Genomic DNA, 24,880 nt, shown 5'->3' with positions numbered 1-24,880 from the left:
AAAAAAATTACTTTTATTTATGTTTCCAAACAATCTGCCAAATTTTTACTGGGCTAAATTATGGCTACTTAATAATCAATAACATATTGCTTTGTTTTTGATTATTAAGCTTTGTAGGAAGTTCGTTTAACCTGATAAAAATTCAGCAGACTGTTTGAAAACTAGTATATTGGGTTGACTGTCATTTATACTGTGTGTGTGTGTCCATCAGTGACAGAGTGCATAAAACCAGAACACTGGTAGTTGGTTGTGGGTGTATGCCTGGAAAACTGACTTGCCATGTGGAGTTTTCTGGGTTTACTTCACGTTAATAACACCTAGAGGCCAGTTTCCCAAAAAAGACCTCCCGAGAGGAATCCCCCTCTGCAGATGGCTCACGTCAAGCATTGCCATATATAAATAAAACCAATTTATACTGTACATACATTTATTTTTTCTTATTCCAGTCATAAATAATCACATTGCCAACATTCAAAAACAATCAAAACAAATTTTAAGATGCTACCTTTTGGTTAATTCATATAACAAACAAAATACTAAAGAAAAATATAAAACTTTTTATAAAACTGACTGTAATAATGTGAGTTATAAACTTTTTAAGAAGCTTGTTTTTGAATGCATCTCCAATACTTAAATTTTCATCGTTTCTGTTGTAAGAAGGAAAAAAAAAATCAAGAATATTTCATACTAAATAATATTTAGTTAATGAGAATGAATTGCTAATTACATTTCTAAAAATAAACAAGAGAGCAGGCATTAATTAGAGAGATTTACAAAAGTTTATTTCATAATATAAATTATTGTTTAAAGTACATTTATAAAACTATCAAATATACTTTACAGAACGGTATTTGAAACATTTGATTTAATAAATTCGTGAGCTTTCAACTTTTGAAGAGTATTCAAAGTAGACCGAAACGTCAGAAGAGAGTGCAGGGTCATTTGCAATTCAGCAATTTTCTTTTTAAATCCTTCTAATAATTCACCCTGAAAAATTAATTTCCCATGAGAAATTAAAATTGATATATAAATATGCAATACTAATTAAACAAACATTACATTAAATGTATATTCAACACAAAATTTTTTATAATTTGAACTTTAAGACAGAAATGTCAACAATAGTGTAATTAAAAATAGAATTATTAAAGTATTAATCCTAAACTAATTACGAAAGATTGATCATAATAAAAATTTTAAAACTTTAATCAAAAATATACAGTGTGGCCCAAAAGTTAACCATTCAAATCCTAAATTGCTGTTTTATTCAAATATTTTAGTACCTGAACATAAGTTTTTATTTTTCATAATGTTTTCAGTTAAATATTTAATTATTATTTATAATAATAATAAATAAAATATTATATACTGTAAGCATGAATGTCCACAGGGGGGGATAAACAAGGAACTTGCACCTCCCTGGAATAGAGTAAAAAAATTCCTAAAATTATAATTGTAAAAGAAATTGAGACATGTAACCTTACACCTTCAACACTTGGGCCTAAGGTTACTACAATATATCTCATGGGATGCTTTATCTGTCTTTTTGTATTGATGCAATACAAAAAGTCTTCAATAAAAATTCATTAATCTACTTGTGAAAAACCCTGAAAAAATTAAATAAAAATTTATTGATGTAATTATTTGTTTCCAAGCTTTCCTCCTGGAAAATTTTCTGCAAAAACCAGTGATCATAAGCTATATAAGATATATAACAACTTTATTTTTTATTCTCACTTACTATTTTGTTTTATTTATTTATCAAAAATATTTTAAATATAAAATGAATGTAATACTTCTTAAAAGTGTTAAATTTAAAAAGCTGAAAAGTATAAGACAAAGATGACAAAAGAACAAATTTGTGAAAATACATTAGAATAAAGTTAACTTCAGATTTTCAAGAGACTATATTTATTTATTTGTATTTTCATATTATTAAAAGCAAAGTATAGAAGCAATCTTCATTCTTATATTGTTGCATTAAAGACAAAAATATTTTTCACAATGTGATGTTAATAAGCACTTTTTTTTTTACAAAACACATCTCTGCTTATACAGTCTGCTTATAGTGTTGGTAGGAATACATTTAAGTATTAATAATTAATATATAAATACTAAATAGTTTCCTTTTAATTAAGTTAAAATATTCATAAACAAACATAATACTCATAACTAATTCATTAACTTGAGAATCAGTAAAGATATTATATAATTGGGAAAAATAAATTATTATATGTTAATAATTAGAGTATCTGAACTATATGCATATTACTATTGAATATTTTAATAATTTTAAAGTAATTTAACTTAGTCTTACCGTATCTAAAAATGTATCCAATTCAAAAACAATTACTCTTGCCCAATATATAAGTGCATTGCCAAATTAAAGTTCACATATTTAGAAGAGGGATGTTAGTACAATTCTTCCTCTAGACATTTCCTTTGCCCAAACGTATCGAAATTAAAATCATTTAACTGTACTAATCATTAAAATCTCCAACAGAGATTGACACACATACTATCTGCAGTTTAGATTCTCTAATCATAAAATAACTTATTTAGTTCAATTACAATTAAGTGTTCTTTAACAATTTGTGGCAAATAATTGGAATATTTTTACTTAATAGATATACTAATCAGCTATTTTATGTAAAAATGATGCTTTTGTATATACCAGTTTGTGACTGAAATATATATTGGCCAAAACTGATTGATACATTTCAGATATAATCCAATTTGTCTTGAATATTTCATCTTTTACTATTTTCACTGTATTTAAAAACAGTGAAAGATGAGATCATAAAGATTAATAATTACTAGTAAAAAATATTATATATATATTTTATATAGTTTAGGTGTTATATATTTTAAGTAATTAAAGAATTTGAAACTGAAGAATAAAATATATCCCTTTTTAAGATAATATAAATTGAACCAAATCAAAAATGAATGAGAATATTGATTTGATATATATTTAAAAACATGATAATTTGTTGTGATAAAATATGTTAACTTTAAATTTTTGAGAAATATTCAGCTCCATTATGAATAAATTAGGAAGGATCATCATCAACACTAATCATCTTTTGGCTACCGAGACATTTATTCAATATTACCATTGTTTTCAGCCAAATTTATAGACCAAAAACATTAATTTTGATTGTTCAAAAGGAACAAAATTTGCTAATACATTTATAAGGCAAACAGATTTATTATTTGATAAAACATTTCTTGAAGTTATTTTACCCCACCTTTAGATCAGATTACACAATTAAAATAATTTCAGAAATTTAAATCATTCTGATTTATAGATGAAGCCAAATAACTCTTAAAAACATATCCAATAATAAATCTGTTTGACTTATAAAAACATAAGCAAATTTTATTCTATAATATGTTAACATAGTATAGAATAAAATTTTGTTTTTGTATTAAGTATTTTCACTTTATATATATTAACTTTTATAGAATTTCAAAACATTTTATACTAAATTTTAAAATTTTATAAAATTGAAAGTTTAGATCATAGTAATTTGGCCTCTACAGCAGGAAAATCAATGATTAGGTTAGCTAACTGGAAACATTAATTTCAAATGTTTTGTATAGGAATCATATATTTTAAAATATATTATTATTTTAGCATCAATACATTGATATATTAAGGTGATTTTATTGTTATTTTATTTTTAAAGATAAAAAAAAAATCTTAAAGCATTTCTGAATTTAAGAAAATACCAAAATGATTATTTTTTAGAAATATATCTTCTGAACACATGTGAATTTATTATAGCAGCTCTCTTATCTGCAACCAACCACAATTCAGCAATATTAAGAGAAAAATTCTAGAAATAAGCAATTCACAAGTTTTAAATTGTCCACCATTCTGAATAGCACAATGAGATCTCTCATCATCCTATGCCATCTGGCACATATACCATCCATTTGTCCTGCATATCCACACTGTATACAGTATCTTCCCATTAGTCACATAATAGCCATCTCAGTTATCAAGTTGACTGTCACCATATCACAGTGCTTGTGTTCAAATAACTAAATAACTCTTACTTTACTTAATAATGGTCCCACAGTGCAAGCATCACCAATCTTGCATGATGATTCATGAACAATTTAAATACAAGAAAGAAAAACCCTAAAGTGCTTCCTTTTAGTGAAAATGTTTAAAGCTCGACTTTAAGAAACTACTTGTGGCTGAGGCTACATTTACATAATTTTTATTACAGTACAGTGATACCCCAAACTTACGCGATAGGTGGGACCGAGCGATAACCGCGTAAGTCAGGGTATAATTTCGCAATTTGTGTAAAATCCAAGTTGGAGGTATGTAAACTAATAAATGTTCTCGTTAATCTTATCTCATCTTTTCATTTATTCATGGTTACAAGAAATCACCACAGAGTCTCTAGAGTCTCCGTAGATATAAAATAACACAAAATAAATTGTAGCTATGCGTCAATTCCATGCGACATGTCCGAACATGTAAGCTGAACAATAGTGTGGGGGAGTGAGTAATCAAGAGTTGCCTGGCGCTCAAACAAAAGACGATTCAACGAGATTTGAAAATCATGTTCGCATAACTCCGGGTTCGCATAAGTCGGGGTAGTGTAAGTCGAGGTATTATTGTACATTGCTTTAATTGTTCTATTTTACTATTAGTTATTATTTTTAATTTCTTATTGTATCTAATTTATATATTAAACTTCAACATAGACATGTACAATATGTATAGGAAAAAAACATATTATGTATAGAGTTTCTGACATCCACTGATGGTCTTGGAATGTATCCTCTGCGGTTAATGGGCTATTTTACTTAGAAACTAATTTCCTTTATTAGTAAGAAAACTTCTTAGTATCAGGCTTATGTTGTAAATTTACTGAAAAATGTATATATATATAACATATTTAAAATTTTGTAAATTTTGTATATATTTTCTGTATTTTACTTTGTTAATCTCGTCCCTTTTGGAATGAGGTTAACAGCACCAATAAAATAAGGGGAGTTCGAGTGAGGACCCGAAAGTGAACGGACGTGTTATTTTATGGTCTCCAATTTTCTTTGTCTTGTTCAACCTACACTCGACCTTACGACTACGACTGCAAAATAATACGACAATTTATAAGAGTCGACAGGATTACCTTAGTACCAGCCATGAGTAAATCTAGAGACAAATCCATCCCAGAAACAGGTAGTTCTACCTCTCCTAAACTAAATCTTATACCGTTTAACCCACGTGGAAAGCTAAGTTTGACTTCGTGGATGAGACTGTTTGAGAAGCAAGCGGCGAGACAAAAGATTGACGAACAGGAGCTTCACTTTTACATACCAGAGTATTTACAGCATGAAGCTTTCGACTATTTTTGTGAAAATTTAGTAGAGGAAACGGATTGGAACAAAATTAAACAAAAATTACTCGAGTACTTTCCACAGGAAGAAGAAGATTACTTCACCGAGTTTGTAAATCGACGACATCAGCGAGATGAAGACGTCTTAACCTACTATAGAGACAAAACCTCTTTGGCGGAAAAAGCTAAGTTAAACATGCAACAGACCATTACAGGCCTCAATGCCGGCATAAACTCAGAAATTAGAAAATATATGATAGCCGCACCGCCAACCACAGCTGTCGAATGGCTTCAGAAGGCTACCAAGTTAATGAAAATTCAAGAAGAAGCAGATCATCCTCCGAAAACCCAGAAAGAAAATCATCCAGCAACTAAACCGAATCGAGAAAATTACACAGGATCTCAACACTTTGCCAAAAACCAGGTACTGTCATGGCCGCACACAAAGAAAACGACGCCATCTTGGATTCCCCCACGAGATCAACGCCAGTACAGAAATTTGGAACATCGCACGCCATCTTGGATTCCACCAAGGGGTCAACCCCAGTACAGAAATTTGGCACATCACATGAGCACACCGCCATCGCCTTGCCGTTTTTGCTATCAGCAGGGATTACCAGCCCAGCACTGGAGAAGAGACTGTCCCCAAAGATATTCAGCTCCTACTCACAGAGATGTACACATGGTATCTGAAGCAAATAAATCAGAACCAACTTCACCATCTTGACTACTACTAACTGTTTCGGTGGAGAACAAGACGATGCCTGCTCTCATTGATACAGGAAGTTCCATCAGCCTTATATCCCAAGGACTATTAGATACTTTATCCAGATACTTTCAATACCAATCGGATGTGAAGATTATCACTACAGCTGCAGGATCTACCACTAGCATGGCTAATGTATCAATCCCCGTTAAGATTGGAATCCTAACAAAAAGCATTACTTTACATGTAGTATCCAGGTATTTCCCTTATTTAATTTTATCTTATCCAGACATTAGAAAATTCAGTCTTGTCATAGATTCTAGTCTTAATCAGATCTCCCAAAATCAGACTATCCTAACATTAGATCCTATTACTTTCGAAGTACTTTCAAATCACTCTAGTTCCACAAATAGTCACTATAGTAGAGATATTAATCATTCTTGTAATAGCATAAGTAACAATAGTAATAGCTTATATAAGATAGATCAGAGGGAGACCCCTCAGGCTCCTAACCTTGTCTTCCCACCTCCTTTAGCTCAGAATGCAGCAGAAACTTGTAGGGGTAGGGATAGTTCTACTTCCTTAAAAGAATCTCTGCTAAATATTTTTAACATTAGGGATGTTGTTAACCCTAATCTGAAGGATGAACAGAAACAGAAGCTAAAGAGCATTATTTTAGGATTTCGGGAAGTTTTTTCTGCTGAGAAGTTTTCAGTGCCAGCCCTAAAAATAGCTTCCCCTAGGATATTACTTAAGGACGAAAGGCCCATAACTCTCAAACCTTACAGAGCATCTTACCGTGATAGAGAAGAGATTGATAGACAGGTGGAACTATTACTAAAATCGGGATTAATTGAACCATCGTCGTCCCCGTACGCTGCCCCAGTCATATTAGCTAAAAAAAGAGATGAGGGAAAAACTAGACTATGTATGGATTATAGGAAGTTAAACGAGATGATCAAAATTAACAATGAACCTATTCCCAGAATAGATGAGCTGCTAGATAGACTTATAGGTGCGAAAATATTTTCTACTGTANTTTAACATATTTAAAATTTTGTAAATTTTGTATATATTTTCTGTATTTTACTTTGTTAATCTCGTCCCTTTTGGAATGAGGTTAACAGCACCAATAAAATAAGGGGAGTTCGAGTGAGGACCCGAAAGTGAACGGACGTGTTATTTTATGGTCTCCAATTTTCTTTGTCTTGTTCAACCTACACTCGACCTTACGACTACGACTGCAAAATAATACGACATATATATATATATGTCATAATTGAAAGTCAAAGTTGAATGATTACATGTTTTACAGGTAATGTAAGATAATTTCATACCTTAAACAGTCGAGTCTGCATAAGTCAACACCCCAAGGGAAGTGGAAATGTGTTGAGTTATCTGATATGACGACTAAAACAAAGTTGAAAAAAAACCACAAAACTACAATTAGGAAAATACAGTAGTGCTTTATACAGTACATGCAATGTATCTCTCTGATCATTCATCACTGGCACTAAAGTTGGTTTCTACTCCAAGTACCTCAGTGATTTCCATCACTTTTTGTTTCAGTATTGGCCCCAAAACAGGAAGATTTGATGAACAAATTTCCTTTAGCCAATGTACCAGAGCATCTTGGACATCTTTGTACAGCAACTTTCTCTGGTGTTTTGAGACAGCCACAACAAAGACCCAAGAAAAACTCTTTTAATTTCCTCTTTTTTCTTCAGAATTCCTACCAGTGCTGTTCTTGCAAGGTTTTCTTGTTTTGCATATTCGGCTTGCAAAGTTTTATTATGTTCAAATTCAGATAAAAGTTTGTATTTTTCCTTCAGCATAAGCATTGTTAAGTTTCAGATACTCATTTTTAACAGAAATGTGAAACACTTGCTGTAAATAACACATGAATGAAAGGCAAGAAAATGCAAAATCGGATTCTGCTGTGACGTTAAGCCATGTGGTGTAAACCCATCTTTTTCAGGAGGGGAGTCAACTTATCAGATGTCTAAATGAGTGTGGGACAGAAAAAGTATGTCAATTTATCCAGTGGTGATGAATTAAACGGTGTAGAGTAAACCAGAGGTTTTTAACATTAATTCCTATGTAAGTCGGCCAGGACCACAGAAAACTGACTACTTAACTGATGGTGTCTAGTTATACCTATGATGACTTATGCAGACTCAACTGTAGTTTCATGGAACTGTAAAATTATCTTAAATTATGTTGACAGTTAGTGCATATCTTAATATACAGGCAATTTAATACTATACTTATATGGCTAATTGGTATATTAATTAAAAAGTATTCTCTGGAACAACAATTTTTATCCTTACTGTTGTAAAAATCTAATCAATACTATAATAGAAAGTCAAAAAATAAAGTTCTTTATTTTTTAAATACAAAGAACATAAACTCATCCTGGAAAAAAATTTAGAATCATACAAGGCTTGCAAATAAGTATGGAATCATAAACATAAAACTAACATTTAATAATTTTATGGCCTCCTTTGGCTTTAATTACAGCTGTAACTCCATTGATTCCATAAGTTTTTTAAACGTTTCTGCATTGATATTACTCCAGGCATGATTAACAGCATTCTTTAACCTTCCTTGGTTGATGTATGTGGAGAATTCACAAAATGCTTCAATAACATCACACATTTTCAATCAGATTTAAATCTGGACTGTTTGGGAGACAATCCATCCTTTCCAAATTCTTCAAATGAAGAATTTTGCAACTGACAATGCATTGCCATCATGGAAGATGGTGTTCATCACTGAACTGGTCTTCAATTGTGGGATAAGGAATCCTTCTAACATTTCTAAATATACTTATGCAATCAAGATGACATTAAGAATGCAAAGCTTTCCAGTTCTTGTGCTAAGATACATAGCCATATCATAAGAGATTGAGAAAATTTGGTTTTGCATATCACATACTTGTCTTGCCACTCCTTATCTTTCCTTCACCACATGAATGAACAACCATTGTGATATCACCATTGATGTTTGACTCATTGCTAAAGATAATGACTCCATTCTTTTATAGTCCAGTTTTTTCATTATTTGACATACAACAGTCACTTGTGTCAGTGAATTTTGGTTAACCTGGCTTCATTTTAATTTTCCTTAGGAATAACCCATAGAATAGATATGTCTGTTAAAAATTTGTGTTCTGCTGATCTCAGACCAAGCAGCATTTGGGTGCTTTGAGGTTGCTTGCAGCATACTGCTGCAAAATTCAGCACAATGTCATGTCTGGTATCTAGAGGTTAATTAAGGCACACAAAGCAACTTTGGGTATTTAAGTAGTTTTGCATTACATATGCAATATCATGCATATGTAATGTATAGACTTTGCTTATTTTAAGCAGAAGATTCCATATTTATTTTCACAACTTTATATGATTCCAAACTTTTTCCGAGATGAGTTTGTTATGTCTGTCCTAAGTAAATTTTTGTTTTGCATTTAAATGCTGTTTATTTGTTTAGGATTTGCTTAATTTGAATTGTAGTTCTGTACTCAATAATAAAGAATTATGCATATGAATTCGCAATAATGACACATGATAAATGTTAATGCCAGAAAAATGTGAGCAGTGATTCCAAACCTTTTCCCAGGAGTTCCAAACTTTATCAATCTCGTTTTCTAAAATAAATTATTTGTATTTAAATAAATAAAATTGGAGAATATTTTATCTGATTTTCCTTCACACACTTAAATAAAGACAACTATTTAAGATTAAATTCAAATGAAATCTTACACAATCATTCTTTAAATCTTCATAGTTCAAATCAACTCCTTTATGAAGAGTATCTAGATGGTGTTTAAATTTCTTGAAATGAGATGATATCAATTCAAAAAACAATAGAACATTACTGAAATTAAAATGGAAAAAATTATTTAAAAATTAAATAATTTTAATTAATTACTGAAAAAATAACATTAATTTAATTTAACAAAAACACAAACTTTTGATAAGAATAATGAATGTTAATGGCTTCTGATAATAAAGGACTCTGAAGTCTATTTCTTAATTTTCCTGTTTCTCTTTTTATTATGGTAAAATGATTATTGAATTCTTCAAGCATTTCAAGTCTTTTCACTAAAAATATATATTTTATGCTTTATTAAACTTTTAAATAATAAAAAATCTTATTTAAAAATAGTTTGCTTAACAGTTTAAAGAGTTTAATTTAAATTCTATTATCTATTTCTAAGTTTACAAATGTTGCTCTATATTAAATTGTTTTAATTAAAAGTTCATTAAAAATTTAGAAAGCATATTTAAAGTTTGATAAATAAATAATTAAAGCTACTATGTATAATAAATAGATAAATTTATTTTTAATTTACCAGAAAAATTGATTATCACAATGAGTTCTTAATGATACAATATTTTATTACATTTTATTATAATTAGTTACAACATATTGCTGATGCATCCTTCTATTATTCCTGTTGGATAACTTGCTTATATTTCAAAGAATATTAATACCTACCAGAATTGACAATATCATTTCAAAATTACTAGACATGATATTACCATATTTATTTCTATTAAAAAAAAATATAAGTAATGATTTATCTAATATTATTGCTTTTTCAGAGTATACTGTATATATTTTGCTTAATGAGAAATAATTTGAGTTAAGCAAAGAGAATTATCTAAATTTACATACAACATAGTGACTGGAATAAAAGATACTCTTCTAATCATGCTAAATTTAAACTTAAATTCATATAAGTAATAGCTATAATCAGCTGTTCTTCCAATACATTAACAGTATAGTGAAATGATAAGAATATATAAAAACTAATTTAAAAGTGGCAATAAAAAAGCTGTTTGACAAATGAGGAAGAAAGATCCACATTTTTAAAGAAAAACAAATATGCCAAACTGAGAGAATTGTTGTTTAATTCAACAGAAAGCATAAGAAATGATATCTGAATATAAATTTGTTATGTATATATATAATGATAATGTATATTCTACAGTAATAACTATAAAACCTCTCACTTATTTTTGTCTATCATAAAAAAAATCTGTTATCAGTCAGAATACCTAAAGAACAATTTATTTAAACTTAATTTTTTTATTAATAAATAAGTGCAATTGCCATTCAAATAGGACGATCATTTATGATTGCTGCATAATAATTATAATTATATATAATTATGCAACCATCATATGAAATTATATATAGTTACATACTGCATTATTATAATTACATATAATATATAATGCAAATCATATAAAGTTTAATGTGATCAGTTATAATCAAAGTATTAAATAAAATAAAAAATGGACTTGAATACTACAAGTAATAATGAATATTTAATATATGTTTTATTTGATAAATATATTTTATCAATTTATTATAATTGTGTCAATTATATATTAAAATTAGTCTGCTCTATTTATTTAAAATATTTAGCTTAAAAATTGTCGTGACACTCTTTGTCTATCCATCACAAAAGTAAAGAAAAAAAAAAAAAAAACAAACAGCAGCAAGTGGAATCAATGAATTACCACTAAATTTTTAAACAAGTGAGAAAAGACAACAGGGAGTGACCCAAAGGAAAGTGAAACAAATGGGAAGGTTGAGCAAAATGAATGGGATTAGGTTGGACCAAGAGGGAAGGCAAAGCAATGAAATTTGAGAGTTAAGCTGTTCACCTCACAGAAGTTAGAGTGAAATGAGTGGGGGATTGATTTCTAGTGGAAGGTTGAATAGTCACAAAATTTTTGTTATGAACAGTATGTAGCAAAGAAATAAAACAAGCATTTGATACAAAATAATTTTCTAATAATAGTCACACATTTTGCCTATTATATTAATTAAATTATCAACAACCATGAGGCAGATAATAGTGAGGGCTTGGGCTTATCAGACCAATGATGGGCTCAAACACTCAGGAATCAAAGTGAAAATGACCACAAACTTGACTACATAAGTATGGAAACGAAAATCCCAAAATGCATTTCGGACTATTTTCTATCAGAAAATAGTCCGAAATGCATTTTGGGATTTTTCGCTGATGATAATTTAATTAATATAATTATACCAAGGGCTAGAAGTAAACTTTAGTAATAATTTTGCCTATATTAAAAATAATTTAAACAATCAACATAACATTATGTAAATTAAATACAGTGAGCCCCTCGCATAATGAACAAAACAAATTGTAAAAATTTGACTTGCTTAACGAGTGATGTTTCGCATAACGAGTGACAAGAAGAGGAAAAATCCCAGATTGTGCACATGCTCCATCAGTCTCTGTTTAGCACTCGTTCCACTAGCATCTATCTTATGTTTAGCACATTTTAAATTTTGCTTGCTATATTGTTCAGTATGCAAATAGTAAATCTGAATATAAAGTATATCTTGAAGCCAATCAAATGCTTTACTGTTCTGTTAATGTAACAGAACCGTGGCATCCGGAAGGAAAGTATCAACTAAAACAACAGAAAAAGTTTATAAAATTTCTTAAGGAAGGCAATTCAATAAGAACTGTTGTAAAAGTTGTGAGCTGTTCACAGTCAACTGTGCCTAAAGTTTGATGCATGTATAAAGGAATTGAAAATAATATATAAAGAAAACATACTGGTCAACCCCAAAAGATATCAAAGCATCAGAATAGGAAACTAAAAGCAATATGTCTTGAAAGTAGGAAATGTAAAAAAAATGAAATAAATAGGAAGTGAAAAGAAGCAGGTGTTAGTGTCTGTGAGTTAACATTGAGAAATCAATTGAAAGAAATGGAATTTTCATATACAAAAGCAAAACAAAAACTAGAACTAAATACAAAAAATAAAAAAACAAGGGTACAACGGACCAAAGCAAAGCAATTGTGGACTGTAGACAACTGGATAAAAGTGATTTGGTGATGATTCACAAATTTGCATTGGTCATGGAAATGATGCTGGAACTTTTGTCTGGCACCATTCTAATGAAGCTTATAAGGATGACTGTCTAAAGAAAATGACAAAATTTCCTATCTCAGTTATTATTTGGCATTGCATGACACATATAAGATCAGAAATGCTGGTCATTATTACAGTTAATGCTCAGGTTAACATTTTGGAGAACTTTTTTATTCCATCTATTGAAAATATATTTGGTGGTGGTGATGATGTCATTTTCAAAGATGACAATGCATCTTGTCATAAGGATTGAACTGTTAAAAATTTCTTCACCAACATATCAACACAATAGACTCTCCAGCAAACAGTTGGATCTCAACCCAATAGAAAACATATGGTGGAACTTGAAGAAATTGGTCCTGGAAAACTCCACAATATAAGGTATATATTTTTAAGACATGTGATACAAATTATATACAGTACAGTTTTATGTTTAATATATTTTTGTAAATGATCAGTTATCCGAACAACTCCAGTCCCGAATTGTTTCAGATAATCGATGCTCTACTATAACATGTAAATTGAGCACATTATTTTTAAATTTTACATATAGTAAAAAATTATGAAATTAGTCTACTTAAATAATTTAATTAATACTTTTTGCTCCACCTCTGGCTTTTATGACAGACTTAATTCTTTCAGGCAAGGATTTCACTAATGAAAAACAATGTTTGCTTTTGATAGCTTTCCCAAATAGCAGTCAAGAGATATGATTTGCATTGAATGTAGTACATTAAACTACACCTACAGTTCAGTTTGTCAGGGAGGGGAAAAATGCTGCAATGCCACAGCACTAGTGAAAATTTGAATTTGCCGATTGGAATGCTTTCGGTTAACCAATGTTTCGGTTGATCAGTATTCGGATAATCAATGCTCTACTGTATTTCAATTAAGGCTTACTTAAAGTAATCAAAAGGTTTAGCCATTATTAAAAAGTATTTTGTTTAAATTGTTTGTTTTGTTTATTTGTTACATGCTTAAAAACTTCAAAATTAGCGAGGTTGAGGCCGAAGTTTTAAATGCGAAAATGTGTACATCGGACATTCAGCACTGCTTTCCTGTAAGCCTAGAAGTTTGACAATGGTGTTTGGAATGCCGAGCATGATTCCACTGACTATCCAAACACCATTGTCAAACTTCTAGGCTTACAGGAAAGCAGCGCTGAACGTCTGACATACACGTTTTCGCATTTAAAACTTTGGCCTCAACCTCGCTAATGTCTTCACAATAAAGTGTTTTCATAATTTTTGCCAGGAGTCGTATTTAGGACTCCAACAGACCAAACTCACAGAATACTTGCAGATAAAACAGAGTATAATAAGGAATATAACAGTGCATTAAATTCATCATTACCAACACAGCCTATTGCAAAACACACATTTAAAGCAATAAACATACATGTTGTCCCAATACTGACATATTTGTTTGTATAAAAACTATATGTGATATGTGTGATAATACATAAATTTAAGTTTGAGAGTTTGAAAATTACATAATTTAATGATAATGTCATTTGCAGTGAAAAATTTTACATTTTGTAGCAATTCAATAATACTGAAGAGTTTTCTACTTAATATTTATGGAGAAGGTCCATTTATAAGTATTCATTGGCACTTTACAAGAGTGATGCTAATTAGAAAGGTGCTATATATTTTAATTTTCTAAGTAATTCATATATGCATTCTAACCTTAATGAATTACAGTGGTACCTCATTCTGAATACTCTAACTTCAAAATTCTTCAGAGTTCAAACTGCATATGAAGTGTAAAAACCCACTTGAAACATAAATGCATGCACAAGTTATTTCTCTCTCTCGAATAATGCTTGTGTCTTTTCAGTGCTTTTTTCACATTTATTTTGGTGTGTTTGATTATATATATTGTATGTTATTGGTCGATTTTTTAACAATTTCTTCCTGCAATTTGTCCAAATTTCCCAAATGGAACTTTTTAAACCTAGGTTTAACATGTTTGAAGTATAGAAGTATCTGCACCATATACATTACAAATTTTTTTATTATTTGTATGGCACTATTTCTTTTCCAAAACTCAAAGAATATGCCCAATATGCTTTTTTTTATCCAGACATTTCAACATGATTTTATTCAAACAAAATGTGAAGTAAAAAGTTTAAAATAAACTTCTAAACAAAGAATACAATCTCATATTAGCAATAATGTTCTAAATTCTGCAACTGTTCACACAATTATGTTAAGTAACAATAGCTGTTAAAAATATGCAAAAACTGTTTGTTCAACCCAATAAAACCTTTACTTATTTAATGTCATCTGAGAATTGGGTAAAAGCAATGAAGTCTAAGAGGGAAATTGTAATAAATGATTGAAGCAAAAATGGAACTTATTGTGAAGAATGAAAGCAGTACATGTGTGGGGAAACTGGCGACTGTGTTTAAGATGCTGAAGTTGACAGTGTGCAACCAATAAATGCAATTTTTATTTTATTATACAGTATTTATGTATTTTATTTACTGTTTTTGTGTTTTAATTTATTATTATGGTGGTTTAATTGAATTATTTTTTACCTTAAATTATGTGTATTTGCTGTTTTAAGCTTATTGAAATGGGTATTGTTTAGAATTTGGGAATGGACTTACTCTCTTTCCATTATTTCAAATGAGAAAAATTGGTTTAGACTTTAAACTATTTGGAGTTTCAACAGTCTTCTGGAATAAATTATTGATAAATTCAAAGTAAGGGGCCACAATGTATTTAGAAAATGAAGATATATCAAAGGCTAAAATTCATTTTTCCAAATGAAAGGAAGAAATAGAAATCACCCTTGTAATTTCTCCAAGAGGGATTTTTCAAAAACATGCAGGATTCCTGCAATCCCTCTTGAAATTTAGCTCCTGTATATATAAACCAACAAGATTTAACATAGAATTTTCTGTTAAATTCTGTTATTCCTTTATATAGTAAAATTAATATTAAAAAACAATTACTTACTGTAAGTGGTAGGATTCAAAATTTCATTATTTTCAAGAGCAAATTCCTCCTGTTGAATCAATAGTTTTGCCTTTAAAATAAAAATTAAATGTTTTATAAACAAATAGTACAGAAATATCAAAAAGTAAACCTAATAAGATTTTATATTATTATGTTGGGTTTTGTGAGTTATACTCGGTTCACACCGGTGGCTGTGTACTATGCCGGATCAATGTCAAGGCATAGCAACCAAAACAAAACTAAAATTAAATAAGTGTGTCAGTGTGTGTGTCTGTATTCAGGAATTTCCTAACAACGTGGCATGTATTCAATATAGTGGCCTTCTGTAATGTGATGTATGTATTTCTACTCAATTGTAATGTTCCCAGGCTTTTGTGTAGTGTGTGTGGTATCACACCTGTACAGGTGAGAACGACAGGTACAATAGGCACCCTATCCATCCTCCACAGATTCCTTATTTCCTGGGCGAGTTCTGTGTACTTGCTGATTTTTTCAGTGCATGTGTTTTGTACATTGTGAGTGTTTGGAATGGCTATGTCTATAATGTATGTGATTTTATTGTGCTTGTCAATGAGTGTGATGTCTGGTCTGTTGTGGTAAATTGTTTTATCTGTGATTATGGCTCTGTCATAGTACATTTTGTGTGTGTTGTTTTCCAATACTGTTTGTGGTATATACTTGTAGTATGGTTCGTGGATGTCTACCAATATGTGTTTCTTTGCAAGCTCTTGGTGTATTATATTTGCTACTTGATTATGTCTGTGTAAATAATCTGTCTGTGCCAAGAGCTTGCACCCAGAAGTGATGTGTTGTATAGTTTCTGGCATGATGTGACATTTTCTGCATGTGTCATTTGTGAGTGTTGTATCTTTGAGTATGTGTTTTCTGTAGTTTTTAGTATTTATGACCTGATCCTGTATGGCAATCATGAATCCTTCCGTCTCCCCAAAGAGGCATCCCCGATCTAACCAGCTGTTTGACGCAGTTTTGTCAACTTATTATTATTATTATTATATATTCTGAAATTCATTTCAAATATTTAAAATAATATAAAACATTGTCTTTATAATATAAAATATTTTCAGACTAACTTGTAAGTAAAACATAATTATTGTTAAAACAAGCAGTTCTAATATTTGATCAAAATCAACTGATAAACAAAGCAAGCAACCATATACTGCAGAATTATGGCTTTGTCATTTCTATAATAATTTCTATTATGCAATATTAAAAATTAAATCACAATTTCCTTGTAGAAATGCAGTTTACAGAGTTATATGCAGGTTATACAGTATATGAAATAATCCATAATGAATATATTTGATTAAGTTTAAAAGAAGTTATGATAAAATTACAACTCCATTAAAACAAAGGTCTTCTTATAGAAAGATGAAACAAGCACAGGTAAAATCATTAGTGTTTTGGAAATAAATATCTAACATTTTTCTAAATATAGCAGAGAATGATAATCATTCAGTATACTTCACTGAAATAATAAAAAGATATAAATCAATATCATTTTTATGTATATAAAAAATTATACTGACATAACATGAACATAATACAGTAAAATGTCTGTAACTCGACTACTTCTTTAACTCGAAGAAAATGAAGCACTTGTTAGGTCTCAATGGAATAACATAGAGATTTAATGTCTCCAACTTCAATTTCTTTAACTCAAAGTTTCTCCAAGCCAAAGTTTTTTACAGTCTCCCGACACTGATTTATGTTACTTTCAACTTCCCCAATTCAAATGTTAATATTTATTCTATTCCAAGTGATCCTAATTATCAGATTTCCAAGAAATTTTCAGACAGTTAGTTGTATCTACTGTCCAACACCCATTTGCAGACAACATTCCAGTCCAAAGTGAAAGGTTCTCTCGCTTTATCTCAACAAGATGTAACTACAAAATTGCTTTTTGTAACATTTTGCTGAAAGGCATTAATGGGTTGTTTAAAACAAAAAACTATCAAAGATTCTTTACATAATGAAAGAGAGGCAAAAATACAAATCTATTTAGAATCGGCATTTTTTACTCTATTATTCTCTAACTTGAACTGTCTGTAACTCAAAGTTTTTTCCTGCTCCTTGAAGCTTCTAGTTAGAGGAGTTTTACTATATATGCAATGAACAAAAAAAACGAGATAATTTTTTTTTCTTTGCTTTGTCAAGAGTAACCTATCCTTTTAAATAAAACTGAATACATAATGAAGGATAGAGAAGTCAATTTGGAACATGATTTTGTCAGAAGCAAATTATTTAACGAGCAATTATTTATTGTGACATCATCACAATTTCTGGCTGCAATTTTTAATCACATTTTTTAATCTATTTAATTTAAAATATTTGCTTGCCACCTCTAATTAGTAGTGTCTTGCCCCTGTATATAATACTTTTTCTGTTAGTCCTATACATCATCATCATCAACATATACTTTTCCTGTTAGCAATACAGTCACGCCAGTCATCTAAGTCCTTTTAAGAGAAAATTTTTGAACTGAATAAATGTGACTTCTGATTTGCATTGGAAGTTTGTACATAGTTAATTGGGGTCCCCTGCCCCTAATCTTTACACATCTGGTCTCAACTTTCATCTATCTAACTCTATTCTCAAGATTAAGGAAGGACAGACAGGTATGCAGACAGATGACAGTGGGAATTTATAGGTCTACAATTTTTTCAATTTGCAACCCAATAAAGCTATACTCTTAACTAATTTTTTTACTCTCAGTCGTACATTGAATCAGTGGACAATAAGAATATAAACACTGTTCAGTTACAAAAATTTTGAATGATCACATATTACAAAATTTACATCTTAATAACCAGCTTTAATTTAATATAAATTAACATATAACATAAATTAAAATANAGAAAAAAAAAAAAAAAAAAAACAAACAGCAGCAAGTGGAATCAATGAATTACCACTAAATTTTTAAACAAGTGAGAAAAGACAACAGGGAGTGACCCAAAGGAAAGTGAAACAAATGGGAAGGTTGAGCAAAATGAATGGGATTAGGTTGGACCAAGAGGGAAGGCAAAGCAATGAAATTTGAGAGTTAAGCTGTTCACCTCACAGAAGTTAGAGTGAAATGAGTGGGGGATTGATTTCTAGTGGAAGGTTGAATAGTCACAAAATTTTTGTTATGAACAGTATGTAGCAAAGAAATAAAACAAGCATTTGATACAAAATAATTTTCTAATAATAGTCACACATTTTGCCTATTATATTAATTAAATTATCAACAACCATGAGGCAGATAATAGTGAGGGCTTGGGCTTATCAGACCAATGATGGGCTCAAACACTCAGGAATCAAAGTGAAAATGACCACAAACTTGACTACATAAGTATGGAAACGAAAATCCCAAAATGCATTTCGGACTATTTTCTATCAGAAAATAGTCCGAAATGCATTTTGGGATTTTTCGCTGATGATAATTTAATTAATATAATTATACCAAGGGCTAGAAGTAAACTTTAGTAATAATTTTGCCTATATTAAAAATAATTTAAACAATCAACATAACATTATGTAAATTAAATACAGTGAGCCCCTCGCATAATGAACAAAACAAATTGTAAAAATTTGACTTGCTTAACGAGTGATGTTTCGCATAACGAGTGACAAGAAGAGGAAAAATCCCAGATTGTGCACATGCTCCATCAGTCTCTGTTTAGCACTCGTTCCACTAGCATCTATCTTATGTTTAGCACATTTTAAATTTTGCTTGCTATATTGTTCAGTATGCAAATAGTAAATCTGAATATAAAGTATATCTTGAAGCCAATCAAATGCTTTACTGTTCTGTTAATGTAACAGAACCGTGGCATCCGGAAGGAAAGTATCAACTAAAACAACAGAAAAAGTTTATAAAATTTCTTAAGGAAGGCAATTCAATAAGAACTGTTGTAAAAGTTGTGAGCTGTTCACAGTCAACTGTGCCTAAAGTTTGATGCATGTATAAAGGAATTGAAAATAATATATAAAGAAAACATACTGGTCAACCCCAAAAGATATCAAAGCATCAGAATAGGAAACTAAAAGCAATATGTCTTGAAAGTAGGAAATGTAAAAAAAATGAAATAAATAGGAAGTGAAAAGAAGCAGGTGTTAGTGTCTGTGAGTTAACATTGAGAAATCAATTGAAAGAAATGGAATTTTCATATACAAAAGCAAAACAAAAACTAGAACTAAATACAAAAAATAAAAAAACAAGGGTACAACGGACCAAAGCAAAGCAATTGTGGACTGTAGACAACTGGATAAAAGTGATTTGGTGATGATTCACAAATTTGCATTGGTCATGGAAATGATGCTGGAACTTTTGTCTGGCACCATTCTAATGAAGCTTATAAGGATGACTGTCTAAAGAAAATGACAAAATTTCCTATCTCAGTTATTATTTGGCATTGCATGACACATATAAGATCAGAAATGCTGGTCATTATTACAGTTAATGCTCAGGTTAACATTTTGGAGAACTTTTTTATTCCATCTATTGAAAATATATTTGGTGGTGGTGATGATGTCATTTTCAAAGATGACAATGCATCTTGTCATAAGGATTGAACTGTTAAAAATTTCTTCACCAACATATCAACACAATAGACTCTCCAGCAAACAGTTGGATCTCAACCCAATAGAAAACATATGGTGGAACTTGAAGAAATTGGTCCTGGAAAACTCCACAATATAAGGTATATATTTTTAAGACATGTGATACAAATTATATACAGTACAGTTTTATGTTTAATATATTTTTGTAAATGATCAGTTATCCGAACAACTCCAGTCCCGAATTGTTTCAGATAATCGATGCTCTACTATAACATGTAAATTGAGCACATTATTTTTAAATTTTACATATAGTAAAAAATTATGAAATTAGTCTACTTAAATAATTTAATTAATACTTTTTGCTCCACCTCTGGCTTTTATGACAGACTTAATTCTTTCAGGCAAGGATTTCACTAATGAAAAACAATGTTTGCTTTTGATAGCTTTCCCAAATAGCAGTCAAGAGATATGATTTGCATTGAATGTAGTACATTAAACTACACCTACAGTTCAGTTTGTCAGGGAGGGGAAAAATGCTGCAATGCCACAGCACTAGTGAAAATTTGAATTTGCCGATTGGAATGCTTTCGGTTAACCAATGTTTCGGTTGATCAGTATTCGGATAATCAATGCTCTACTGTATTTCAATTAAGGCTTACTTAAAGTAATCAAAAGGTTTAGCCATTATTAAAAAGTATTTTGTTTAAATTGTTTGTTTTGTTTATTTGTTACATGCTTAAAAACTTCAAAATTAGCGAGGTTGAGGCCGAAGTTTTAAATGCGAAAATGTGTACATCGGACATTCAGCACTGCTTTCCTGTAAGCCTAGAAGTTTGACAATGGTGTTTGGAATGCCGAGCATGATTCCACTGACTATCCAAACACCATTGTCAAACTTCTAGGCTTACAGGAAAGCAGCGCTGAACGTCTGACATACACGTTTTCGCATTTAAAACTTTGGCCTCAACCTCGCTAATGTCTTCACAATAAAGTGTTTTCATAATTTTTGCCAGGAGTCGTATTTAGGACTCCAACAGACCAAACTCACAGAATACTTGCAGATAAAACAGAGTATAATAAGGAATATAACAGTGCATTAAATTCATCATTACCAACACAGCCTATTGCAAAACACACATTTAAAGCAATAAACATACATGTTGTCCCAATACTGACATATTTGTTTGTATAAAAACTATATGTGATATGTGTGATAATACATAAATTTAAGTTTGAGAGTTTGAAAATTACATAATTTAATGATAATGTCATTTGCAGTGAAAAATTTTACATTTTGTAGCAATTCAATAATACTGAAGAGTTTTCTACTTAATATTTATGGAGAAGGTCCATTTATAAGTATTCATTGGCACTTTACAAGAGTGATGCTAATTAGAAAGGTGCTATATATTTTAATTTTCTAAGTAATTCATATATGCATTCTAACCTTAATGAATTACAGTGGTACCTCATTCTGAATACTCTAACTTCAAAATGCTTCAGAGTTCAAACTGCATATGAAGTGTAAAAACCCACTTGAAACATAAATGCATGCACAAGTTATTTCTCTCTCTCGAATAATGCTTGTGTTTCACATTTATTTTGGTGTGTTTGATTATATATATTGTATGTTATTGGTCGATTTTTTAACAATTTCTTCCTGCAATTTGTCCAAATTTCCCAAATGGAACTTTTTAAACCTAGGTTTAACATGTTTGAAGTATAGAAGTATCTGCACCATATACATTACAAATTTTTTTATTATTTGTATGGCACTATTTCTTTTCCAAAACTCAAAGAATATGCCCAATATGCTTTTTTTTATCCAGACATTTCAACATGATTTTATTCAAACAAAATGTGAAGTAAAAAGTTTAAAATAAACTTCTAAACAAAGAATACAATCTCATATTAGCAATAATGTTCTAAATTCTGCAACTGTTCACACAATTATGTTAAGTAACAATAGCTGTTAAAAATATGCAAAAACTGTTTGTTCAACCCAATAAAACCTTTACTTATTTAATGTCATCTGAGAATTGGGTAAAAGCAATGAAGTCTAAGAGGGAAATTGTAATAAATGATTGAAGCAAAAATGGAACTTATTGTGAAGAATGAAAGCAGTACATGTGTGGGGAAACTGGCGACTGTGTTTAAGATGCTGAAGTTGACAGTGTGCAACCAATAAATGCAATTTTTATTTTATTATACAGTATTTATGTATTTTATTTACTGTTTTTGTGTTTTAATTTATTATTATGGTGGTTTAATTGAATTATTTTTTACCTTAAATTATGTGTATTTGCTGTTTTAAGCTTATTGAAATGGGTATTGTTTAGAATTTGGGAATGGACTTACTCTCTTTCCATTATTTCAAATGAGAAAAATTGGTTTAGACTTTAAACTATTTGGAGTTTCAACAGTCTTCTGGAATAAATTATTGATAAATTCAAAGTAAGGGGCCACAATGTATTTAGAAAATGAAGATATATCAAAGGCTAAAATTCATTTTTCCAAATGAAAGGAAGAAATAGAAATCACCCTTGTAATTTCTCCAAGAGGGATTTTTCAAAAACATGCAGGATTCCTGCAATCCCTCTTGAAATTTAGCTCCTGTATATATAAACCAACAAGATTTAACATAGAATTTTCTGTTAAATTCTGTTATTCCTTTATATAGTAAAATTAATATTAAAAAACAATTACTTACTGTAAGTGGTAGGATTCAAAATTTCATTATTTTCAAGAGCAAATTCCTCCTGTTGAATCAATAGTTTTGCCTTTAAAATAAAAATTAAATGTTTTATAAACAAATAGTACAGAAATATCAAAAAGTAAACCTAATAAGATTTTATATTATTATGTTGGGTTTTGTGAGTTATACTCGGTTCACACCGGTGGCTGTGTACTATGCCGGATCAATGTCAAGGCATAGCAACCAAAACAAAACTAAAATTAAATAAGTGTGTCAGTGTGTGTGTCTGTATTCAGGAATTTCCTAACAACGTGGCATGTATTCAATATAGTGGCCTTCTGTAGTGTGATGTATGTATTTCTACTCAATTGTAATGTTCCCAGGCTTTTGTGTAGTGTGTGTGGTATCACACCTGTACAGGTGAGAACGACAGGTACAATAGGCACCCTATCCATCCTCCACAGATTCCTTATTTCCTGGGCGAGTTCTGTGTACTTGCTGATTTTTTCAGTGCATGTGTTTTGTACATTGTGAGTGTTTGGAATGGCTATGTCTATAATGTATGTGATTTTATTGTGTTTGTCAATGAGTGTGATGTCTGGTCTGTTGTGGTAAATTGTTTTATCTGTGATTATGGCTCTGTCATAGTACATTTTGTATGTGTTGTTTTCCAATACTGTTTGTGGTATATACTTGTAGTATGGTTCGTGGATGTCTACCAATATGTGTTTCTTTGCAAGCTCTTGGTGTATTATATTTGCTACTTGATTATGTCTGTGTAAATAATCTGTCTGTGCCAAGAGCTTGCACCCAGATGTAATGTGTTGTATAGTTTCTGGCATGATGTGACATTTTCTGCATGTGTCATTTGTGAGTGTTGTATCTTTGAGTATGTGTTTCCTGTAGTTTTTAGTGTTTATGACCTGATCCTGTATGGCAATCATGAATCCTTCTGTCTCCCCAAAGAGGCATCCCTGATCTAACCAGCTGTTTGACGCAGTTTTGTCAACAAAATCCTGGGCCAGATCATAAGGATGCCTGCAGTGGAGTGCCTTTTGAGCTCACGATTGCTTGATGGTATCTATGCTTTTTATATGTTGTGTCATGTCTGTATGATGTGAGTGTAAGTTTAATGGTGTGTTATTTCAGTCAGCTAGAGTATTTAATTAAGTTAACTCTTATGTAGCCCATTTGGAATGATCAAAAATATTAAATGGTTAAACTTTTGCAACTGACGGAAATAAGCAATTCCATCAATTGTAATCCAGATCCTCTGGAAAAGGCATAAGTAATACTAAACCTATGTTAAATTATTATTGGAAAGTATGTATTTGCTGTACGGTTTAAAAGTACCATCTTGTATTTAATGTTATTGCAAGTTGCAATGACACATGGAAATTGTTACTCTGCACTTTGTATAATGTATATATTTGTCACTCTGTATTTTATACTTTTGTACATATGTTGTTTGAATTAACGCAGAAGCAGATGCCCCTGGGGTTCCATGGGGGTGCCATGATACTCTTTTTTTTCACACTGTCCTATCCTTCTAACTTTCATCTTCCATCTTTTTCTTACTTTACTAAACTCTTCTTTCAACTTCAAAACAGGGCTAAGTCTTCTGCTAAATAAGACAGCCCTACTTAACTTTCTTTGTTGAA

At 30.5% G+C, this 24,880-nt stretch overlaps 1 protein-coding gene across 2 annotated transcripts in view; it reads right to left on the bottom strand.

Moving 5' to 3' along the window:
• Window positions 1-761: 761 nt before the first annotated feature.
• The window catches only part of LOC111633040, a 35,383-nt gene continuing 11,264 nt past the window's right edge, over window positions 762-24,880 (bottom strand). Inside the window, exons 3-7 of one of the 2 annotated variants that reach the window (XM_023377569.1) lie at window positions 15,962-16,031; window positions 10,040-10,172; window positions 9,831-9,945; window positions 1,370-1,419; window positions 833-987 (exon numbers count right to left, since the gene is read on the bottom strand). In XM_023377569.1, the coding sequence (XP_023233337.1) occupies window positions 975-987; window positions 1,370-1,419; window positions 9,831-9,945; window positions 10,040-10,172; window positions 15,962-16,031 (381 nt within the window). In that variant the 3' untranslated portion in view covers window positions 833-974. Of the gene's footprint in view, window positions 988-1,369; window positions 1,420-9,830; window positions 9,946-10,039; window positions 10,173-15,961; window positions 16,032-24,880 lie in introns of both variants that reach the window. The other variant, XM_023377568.1, reaches the window with a different exon arrangement.

Source organism: Centruroides sculpturatus, unplaced genomic scaffold, assembly GCF_000671375.1.
Source record: "Centruroides sculpturatus isolate CEXI.00-Female unplaced genomic scaffold, Cexi_2.0 scaffold770, whole genome shotgun sequence".
Classification (NCBI taxonomy): Eukaryota; Metazoa; Arthropoda; class Arachnida; order Scorpiones; family Buthidae; genus Centruroides; species Centruroides sculpturatus.
This window is presented reverse-complemented; position numbering and strand designations above follow the sequence as displayed.